The sequence below is a fragment of the Oryza glaberrima genome, chromosome 2, assembly GCF_000147395.1.
Source record: "Oryza glaberrima chromosome 2, OglaRS2, whole genome shotgun sequence".
In the NCBI taxonomy this organism is placed as follows: Eukaryota; Viridiplantae; Streptophyta; class Magnoliopsida; order Poales; family Poaceae; genus Oryza; species Oryza glaberrima.
Genome location: NC_068327.1, coordinates 26,261,539 through 26,270,868, shown reverse-complemented (window position 1 = coordinate 26,270,868; position 9,330 = coordinate 26,261,539). Strand labels below are relative to the sequence as shown.

General features: G+C 52.2%; 1 protein-coding gene and 1 long non-coding RNA gene across 2 annotated transcripts; one reads left to right on the top strand and one right to left on the bottom strand.

The window, feature by feature from the left end:
• On the bottom strand, positions 1 to 874 carry LOC127764264 (uncharacterized). Its single transcript, XR_008015838.1, has 2 exons — positions 514 to 874; positions 1 to 390 (listed from the first exon to the last, which is right to left on the bottom strand). It is a non-coding gene; the product is annotated as an uncharacterized LOC127764264 (long non-coding RNA).
• A 2,749-nt stretch (positions 875 to 3,623) lies between these two features.
• Positions 3,624 to 9,299, top strand: LOC127763213 (uncharacterized). Its single transcript, XM_052287853.1, has 3 exons — positions 3,624 to 4,368; positions 5,014 to 5,199; positions 8,898 to 9,299. The coding sequence occupies exons 1-3, from the start codon at positions 3,847 to 3,849 to the stop codon at positions 9,201 to 9,203; spliced, it is 1,014 nt and encodes a 337-aa protein (XP_052143813.1). The 5' UTR covers positions 3,624 to 3,846; the 3' UTR covers positions 9,204 to 9,299.
• Positions 9,300 to 9,330: the final 31 nt, after the last annotated feature.

The window sequence follows — 9,330 nt, the reverse complement described above, 5'->3', positions numbered from 1 at the left end:
TGTTAAATTGCAGGTAGCAAAGTACAGCTCAGACATAATATAGTCAACAGTGGTACATATACTCTGAAATCTTGTACATAAGAATTACAATAACAACTAGGGAACCCATGAACCAACTTCTAGCGTGGTCTGCCTCTTTTTTGAGCTTTGAAATTTTTTTCTTATATGTTGCTTCGGTAGCCGAAATCCTGGCAGCCATCTCAAATTCAAGTTTCATTTTGTCTTCCTCAACTTTCGCTCTATCAATATAGTTAGACCATTCATATTGCCGCCTGGTTGGATTTGTCATGCTAGTACGATCCAATGCAAGCCAAAGCTTCTCGAATGCCTTCTGCACTCTTGGATGCCATCTTGGTCTACCCAGATTAAAGTATCGCATTGGTCAACCTCCTGTAACATTGGTTATTTCATAGTATTATTATGCAAATTTTCTTGCAGCGAAACAATGGTGAACATACTCAAATCCGGTCAAACAAAAAACGAACAGCAGAATAAAATCAAACAAAAGCTTACTGGCCACTGCGGCGGACGGCGCAGAGGATGGCGCCGGCCTTGCAGCTGCTGCGCCGGCCACGGCGGCGGCGAACCTTGAAGCGTATGGCACCGGCCCTTGCAGCTGCACCGCCGGCCACTGCGGTGGCGGACCTTGCAGCGGCGGCGGCGACGACTCCTGCGGCCGCGGCGCTGCCAGGATGTCACCACCCGTACGGCGACGATTACAGAAGCGCTCGCCCTCCTCCTCAGATGAACACCCGTGCGGCGGCGCTAGCGTGAGATGCGATGGGCGACGGTATCGTGAGATGCGATGGGGATGACCTAAACGAAGCCGCACGCAGCTAGAAACGTTGGGACCCCACACCGGAGCGAACCTCGCGCATACTCCCATCCCCATCGTACCCCTCAGCAATCAACGGCCGGATGAAGACTGGTACCTCATGGTACTGGTACCGTGCGGTACAAAACGATGGACGGGAGAAAATCTATACAGTTTAAGGACATGTTCACTTTGATGTTATTTTCAACCATACCATTATTTGGCAAAGTTGCAAAAAAAATATATACGTTTAGTTTGTTGCTAAATTTGACCAATACATAAGAAATCCTGCCAAAATTTTGGCAATATTGCCGTCTTGCTATAATTTTGGTATTGCCAAAACTTGTAAGTTTCATTTTGACTACAATCTGAACATGCCCTAAATCAGAAAGCTAAAATTGTCAGATATTAAGAAAGATATTGCCGCTAGCCTGCTACACTCCTTCCTATCCATACATTATCGTACTTATACCAATTTGTTCCTTTAGAGAATAGAGAATTGAAGTAGGAACAACTTGAGATTGGATGCCAAAAAAAGCTTACGCTGGAGGATCTATTTGACTAGAGGCGGAAAACCCTAATGCACTGGCGCATGCATCCAACCACATTGGATTTTTTACAATTTGGTCCTTTTCAAAAACTAATTTCACAAATAAACTCCTAGAAAAACTTATCCCATAAATGATCCTTTTTGGGACGTCAGAGTTACTGGTGCCATGGTTCAATAGGACAGCACGACGCCAAAAGGGTCCTCGCCAAGGCGGTGCAAGATGGGCAGCGTGAACGCAGTGTCTTCCCTCTCCCCGTCTCTGCGATCCCCAACACGTCCCTCCCCTCAAGCACCCGCGGGATGCACTGCCGCTGCACGACCATGGGGCTATGCATCCCCTAGTAAATCGCACACATCCACTAGCCATTGCGATAGCCCAAGTTCAACGAAGGTGGATAGCACCATAGCGGATTCCGCGGCGGCGGTGGTGGCCACGACAGTAGGGCCTAGTTGGAGTCACAATGTTCGGGCTCCATGACGCGGAGCTAGGGTTTAGGGGTTCTAGCTGGGGCTCGGCTTCTTGCTTGGGTTTCTTCTTGCTGGACTTGGGCTTGGAGAAGAGGAGGAAGGGGCGGGCTACGCCGTCGACCTCCATGGATTGCAGGCTTCGTGGCGATGAGGCGGAAGAGGGTTTCTGGAAGGGAGGAAGCGAAGCACGCAGGGTAAGACGGGGACGCACGCACGTGAATTTGGGAAAAGCACTAAGAAATGGTAGCCTCCCTGCCCACCTATAAGAGGCAGCTAGCGGCGGTGAAGGCGGAGTTGCCGCCGGATGCGCTGGGTGCGCTCCACGTCGAAGTCCTCGACAACATCGTCGACCGCCTTCACATCTACGAGGTGGTTCGCACCTCGGTGCTCTCATGTGCATGGTGGGGCTGCTGGGAGTCGCTGCCCTTCGTCGACCTAACCTGGAGCCCCGACGTCGCGGCATCCGACGTCGACGTGATCCTCCTCCGACGCTCTGCCACCGATGGCCGTTACGCGCCGTTCCTTTCCCACCAGCCGCAGCGTTCATCGGCGGGTTCGACTCACTCGGGCAAGCCGAGGGCCTCACGCACCGGTCGAATGTCGTAGACTCGCCATCACCGATGAAGAGAGGGGAGAGGAGGAAAGAGGGAGCCCATGTGGGCCCCACCATTTTTATTTTTTTTTGGGTGTAACTAACTATCAGGGTTACAAATAAAGTATTCCTCAAATCCTACGACTTATCAAATATGCGGATACGGCATACCTTTGTATGTATGATGTATTTCCGTATACAATAAGGAAATTCACAAGCTGTTATGGAAATTATCCTCACAAGAAGAGGAATGTTAGAGTTCTACTCATAGAGGATTGGGTTGATACTATATAGTGTAGGGTCTGTTGTCTTCGAGTTCTACTTTGAGACTAAGATGACTCAGGGTATAAAAGGCACACCACTTAGAGGGGTTCAGATCATTGAATCATAGTGCCAAACACAACCGCTATAGCCTACAATCCGGAGGACGTGAAGCCTACTTGCCAGGAGATCTCATCGAAACCATCTCGACAAGGGATCTCGCCGGTAATATCAGGATCATCGGTTCTTTATTGTAATATGTGGTATTTCCATATCTATCTCATATAAACTAGATTAAGGCTTCTACCTTACGAAGGCCCGAATTAGTATAATCCTTGTTTTCTTGTTTGCTTGATGTCATATCGTATAGATCCTTGTACCAACGTACCCCAATACTCTATTCATCTGGTCTACGAGTATCCCCATCGACACTAACATGTAGGGTCACGATTATATTATTTGCCAAACCAAACTACCACGTAAGCGCCATGTCAATGCCACGTCAGATGAAGACCGAATCAAATTAGCCACATAGACATCATGTCAGCTGAAACCGCCGTCCAAACCATCATTGGGACTTATTTTGCATTAGTTTTGATAGTTGAGGGACCCGTCATGTATTGTTTTCTGATTGAAGGATCAAAATCGGATTCTTGATAAGTTAAGGGCCCTCAGATGAACTTATTCGCACGGAATAATCTTAACAGGCTATACCGTGTGATGAGATGGGCCGTGGAAGGTCTATTGTGGCTTAAGCTCAAAATAGTGTAATTGGTTCGACCATTCCTGACATCTCCATTGCGGCCGAGGTGCTGAGCAGGCCTTCAATGCAGTGGGTCTCTCCGCTCATACGGGACCAGCTCAAAGCTTCAGTCTCGCGGTCTCGCCAGTAGTAGCTAGCCAGCCACGAGCCAGAGTGAGCCAGCCGCCCCCACATTACTCCGCGGTCGCCCAACGGCCGCCACCCTCGCGGCGCACACAGCTCCAAACTTTGGAAACGAAAACCCCTCGCGTTCCACTTAAAAACCTCGCCACAATCCGTTGCGCTTACTATCAACGAAGAGGCTCCCAGACCTGTTGCGCTTTTCGCCTCGCCACAATCCACCACTGTGCCCTCTATCGCTCACGCGGTCACGCCCATCGCGCCGCGCGGCTCCCGAGATGGCACGGCACGCGAAGACGGACTCCGACGTGACGAGCCTGGCGCCGTCCTCGCCGCCGCGGTCGCCGCGCCGGCCGGCCTACTACGTGCTCAGCCCCGCCGCCTCCCACCCGGACGTCGTGGTGGCCTCGGGCGGCGCAGGCGGCGGCGGCGGAGGCGTGGCCGCGGCCGAGAAGATGTCGTTCGCGGGTTCTACCCCGGCCGAGTCGCCGCTGCACTACCACTACCACCACTCCGGCGCCGCCATGCACCACTCCCGGGAGTCTTCCACCGGCCGCCTCCTCTTCTCCGACCAGCTCCGCTCCGGCGCCGCTGCCGGCGTCCCCTGGCGACGCCTCGCGCAGGGCAGCGGCGCCGGCAGCGTCGGGGACGACGACGACGACGAAGGAGGACTCGCCGGGGCCGCCTCGCAGTGGAGGTGCTACGCCCTCGGGGCGTTCGCGTTCGTGGCCGTGTTCGCCTTCTTCCTGCTCGTGCTCTGGGGCGCCAGCAAGTCATACAAGCCCCACGTCGTCGTCAAGGTGCGTCTCTCACCTCTTGGCTTCCTCGTTCACTCTCGTTTTCCCAAGAAATCAACACTGGCCATTTTAGCCGTCCTGCGAGTAGAGATGGTAGTGTACAGTGTACATTTCCGTTTATTTCCTTCACCTTCTCAAACGAACAACTAAGTAGAAAATTTAGAAATGTACTATAACCCCTGTCAATCTGCCCAAATGTTTTCGATTGAATGCAACTATATGCAAGTTTTGAGATATCGGTACTGGCACCGATTGCCCCCGTCTTCCTTCCAAGAGAAGAGAAACACAAGCTGTGTACATCCAATCTGAATGCATGCTTTTACTAGAGGCAGCGTCCGTTCCGACGATCGTACACGCATTTTGCCAATGAACAGCTGTAGGAGTACTCCTACCTAGTAAAAGCATCCGCGAAACATGCACACAGGAATACTAGGAGAACGAGTACTACTTAAAACAATATAGGAGCAGGAGTTTTTGCTTCCTGGACATCATGCGGAATTGCGGATATTGCGATCAATTTGCTAGCCGTTTCTGTGCTGGTGCCATTCTAGTGAATCAATTGAAATTTGAAAGGAGTATAAAATGTAGTAGTGCTACTCCATTATTGACTTGCTGTACGATTTGCTGTTCGTCTCCATGTGTGTGTAGAGTGTGGTGTTCGAGACGTACCACATCCAGGGCGGCACGGACCGGACGGGCGTCCCGACCAAGATGATGTCCGTCAACGCGACGGTCAGGCTGCGCTTCCGCAACCGGGGCACCTTCTTCAGCCTGCACGTCACCTCCACGCCGTTCCACCTCTTCTACGACGACCTCACCGTCGCCACCGGCCACGTACGTGCCCTTTCCACCACCCCAACCCTCGCCTTTCTGCTCGTACTTCTACCTGAATTTGCCTATGCCATCCTCGTTACGTTTGGTGAATCTGAATGGATTGGGTAGGTGATGCGGACGTTTCCGTGCCTGATTAGGCTGGCGTAAATCGATGGTAGTTATTGCTAGTTACTGCGTAACAACTCACAAACAAACGGGTGAATCAAGAGTTGGATCTGGGCTCTGTACAATGGATCAGTAGGGTTGTCCCGATTATTCGTACTGTGCTCTTCATTACTAACATGAGTTCTATCACGACTATAGTGGAGTACTAATCTCCTATGCCATTCCGACCGTGATGCCAGCAGTCCGTGGAATTTTTGCCGGTTTAGATCAGCTTTTGAGCATCCCCATGAACATCATAGTGTGGTGGAGTATACTAACCTACTGCCTAGGTGCGGGAGAAAGCTAAACCTAACAGCACGGTTCCCTTCTTATTTGTCTCTGTCCTTGATTAGTTTTTTCGGCAGCTCTTCACTCGGAAGACAGAACAAAGTTGCGTTTTAAAAAACCGGCTCCTCCACTGTCATCCTCGAACCGGGGATAGCTTGCAGCCTTGCATTGCCATTTGCTTCCTCGACGGAGTGGATCATCTCAGATGAGACTTCGCAGCCATGCATTGGGGCTATTCTGAGGCGCTGTTGGACTTAAGCATGATAGTGCATTGTTTTGAGAATTTGAGTGTGCAGCAGCTTGCATTCGGCCATTCAGGCAGGACTTGGATTTAGCGTTTTACACACAGAACCTCTTAGCGTTTACACACACACAGAAGGTGAGCTCGTGAGTCGTTCCGCAGTAACAAAAATATCATCTGTCAAGTTACCCGCTCGGCTAACTGCAGCGATTTTCTTTCACTAGAATACTGGTGAGTCTGGTAGTACTGTGCAAAGTGGGGGCGAAGTGCATGTGATCAAGTAACAAATACTCCTACTACTACTAGTACTACACAGAACCAGCAAAAAGGGGACCTGGAATGGGAACGCAATAACACCCAGAGGCAAGCAGTGGCGTCATTGGCTATCGGTGGGCATGGTGTTCACGTGACTCGAGTCAGGATGCCATCGCTTGCCATTTGCCGATATGAGCAGATTTTTTGTTCTTGTCACGGCACAAAGACCAGCCGGTAACTGATGTAAGGACTGACCGGTTGAGAACGACTACTCTTCAGCCTCCCTCTGCTATAGTTTTTTTAGAGGAAAAAGACAACACTTCCCTGATGACTGTCTTGCCGCTGCTGCATGCGCTACCACTGGATACTCCGTTGCATAGTACAGGCAAAGAGCCAATGTGATATCTCAGGCCTTTGTTCCATCTTCAACGTCAACACTCAAAAGGATTGCCTTTAGGGCAAATACTATAAGCCCCTTCATGTTGTCCCTAAATTTACCACATAGGATTAGGTGATGAGTTGGAGGAGAGGAGTTAGGAGAGAGAGAATGAGCCACCCCTCATACAAGGGGCAACCTCCACACAATCTCCAAGAAAAATATAAGATGATGTGTGAGAGTAAACTAATATTGGGGTTTGTGTACTAGAGGTGACATGTTGTACTTGATATCTCTTAATTAATGAGAAGATGACATGGTTTAAATTAGACGTGGCACTCACCTCCACCATAAAACTTGCCCTTAGGGCATGCCCAACCCTCCACCGTGGAGGGTATCTGTAACATCCCGGCCTAGGGCTTAATAGGATTAATAGAATACTCATATCAACAAGTTGCAACTTCTTTTCCGGAAGCCGATCTCCAAAGAACTCCAGGGTTAAGCGTGCTTGGCCTAGAGCAATTTGGGATGGGTGACCGATCGGGAAATTCTTCCCGGGTGTGCACGAGTGAGGACAAAGTGTGCAGAAAAGACATGTGTTGGTCTGTGAGGGCAGTCTATGACCTATGAAAGCTATCAGATGTAAGTGGGCCCGGCCTGGGAGAGGCGGGTCGTTACAAAATGGTATCAGAGCCGACTCTCGCGGTTTCACGGGCGCGTGTGTCGCAGTTGCGCAGGCATGGTGCGCATGGCTGGTGTAGACCGGGAGTGGTTACACAGCATGGCACATGCGCTGGCACTGGACACATGGACGTAGCCAAGAGAGGACGTTCCTGGCCTGGGGTTGATCGACGGGGGCGTCGATCTCTCTTAAGGGGGTGAGGGTGTAACATCCCGGCCTAGGGCTTAATAGGATTAATAGAATACTCATATCAACAAGTTGCAACTTCTTTTCCGGAAGCCGATCTCCAAAGAACTCCAGGGTTAAGCGTGCTTGGCCTAGAGCAATTTGGGATGGGTGACCGATCGGGAAATTCTTCCCGGGTGTGCACGAGTGAGGACAAAGTGTGCAGAAAAGACATGTGTTGGTCTGTGAGGGCAGTCTATGACCTATGAAAGCTATCAGATGTAAGTGGGCCCGGCCTGGGAGAGGCGGGTCGTTACAGTATCCCTAGCTCGCCATATAGGAACCGACCCACTTTTTCGCCCGGGACCATCGCCCTGCAAAGAATCGCGGACCTCTGCAGAGCGCCGCGCACCTCTGCTCGCCCCGGCTCGAGAACAGCGAAGCACGCTTGGAGCGGCACGTTGGCGAGGTCGTCTCCCCGTGACGGATCCACGATGGAAGATGCCGCCGCCGGGAAGCTCCGCCGGCCACCGACACATCGATCTGCTCCACTACTGTGGAAGAAGATGGCGAAGGGTGGACTCAAGAGAAAGGCGTACCCGGGAAGCTCCGTCGCCGCCGCGTCACTCCCTGCCGCTGACGTGTCGATCCGCGGTCGTCGCGTCGATCCACGTCGCCGCTGTTTCGATCCGCCGCCGCCGCCTCGATCCCTACCTCCTGCGCCTCTATCCGCCGCCACCGCGTCGATCTGTGGCCGCCGCTGCTTCGATTCGCGCCCGCTGCCACGATCCCCACCTCCAGCGGCTGCTCGATCTGCCGCCGCCGGGAAGCTCCGCCGCCACCGCTGCTCAAGGCGCCGAGGAGAGAGGGGGGAGGGCGCCGCCGGAGAAGGGGAAATCGCGCCACCAGGAGGACGGGAATCGAGCCGGGGAGGGGTTGCCCTTATATATGTTAGTGATTTTTAGGGGGTATACTGCTAATATTGGATGTATATGTAAAAAAAATAATCCAAGGGTTTAAATGCAAAATATGACCGACTGACAGGTGCTGGTGTAAAAATGAGATGTGGGTATAGCTTGCGCTGTGTGAGACATATTCTTAGCTGGATGCTTGATCACTTTTGCTATGAGGGTGCACCCTGCATTGGGCATGCCCTTACTGCTTTTCTATGTTTCAGACATCACACCTTTAGCTTACGTTACTTTACCGTAGTTACAGTACTTTTGCTGTACGCTTTGTTTACTCCGTGCTGCGGCGAGGGAATCCTTTTGCTGTACAAGATGATGGCCCCCAGTGCGCAGCAACCCAGCCCTATCATGGTTCATAGACTCATTGACTTGCTGTGCATGTTCCGGTCTGTATTTTTGTTCCTTGTTTTCTACCGGACGGTAAATAGTGCAAGTGCAATTTTTCTCATTCCGACAGAAAAGTTTCCCGTGCAATAATATACTGGAAGTACAATTTATTCGGAGGATGCACAACCAAACCGCACTACAGTACACTGCACTGAACGATCGTGTTGCGTGTGTGCTCACTCATGCGTGCAGATGGCGGAGTTCTATCAGCCGCGGCGGAGCGGGCGCGTGGTGACGGTGTCCGTGGTGGGGAAGCAGGTGCCGCTCTACGGCGCCGGCGCGGAGCTGCACAGCAAGCCCAACAACGGCCGCCTCGGCCCCGCGGTGGTGCCCGTCAGGATGGCCTTCGTGCTGCGGGCGCGCGCCCACATCCTCGGCCTCCTCGTCCGCTCCAAGTTCTACCGCCGCGTCCTCTGCCGCCTCGACGTCCGCGAGGCAAGCCTCGGCAAGCCCGTCCACGGCGTCGCCGCCGACTGCGAGTACCACGACGGGAGGTGACCACGGGCCCTTGCATTCAGACGCTGCGTCGATACCGTGGGCGTGGATTGTTAATTGGAAGCTCTGAAACTAGACTTCTGGGGGTGGTAGTAGTATTGGTAACACGAGGTAAAATCCAATCCGTTGT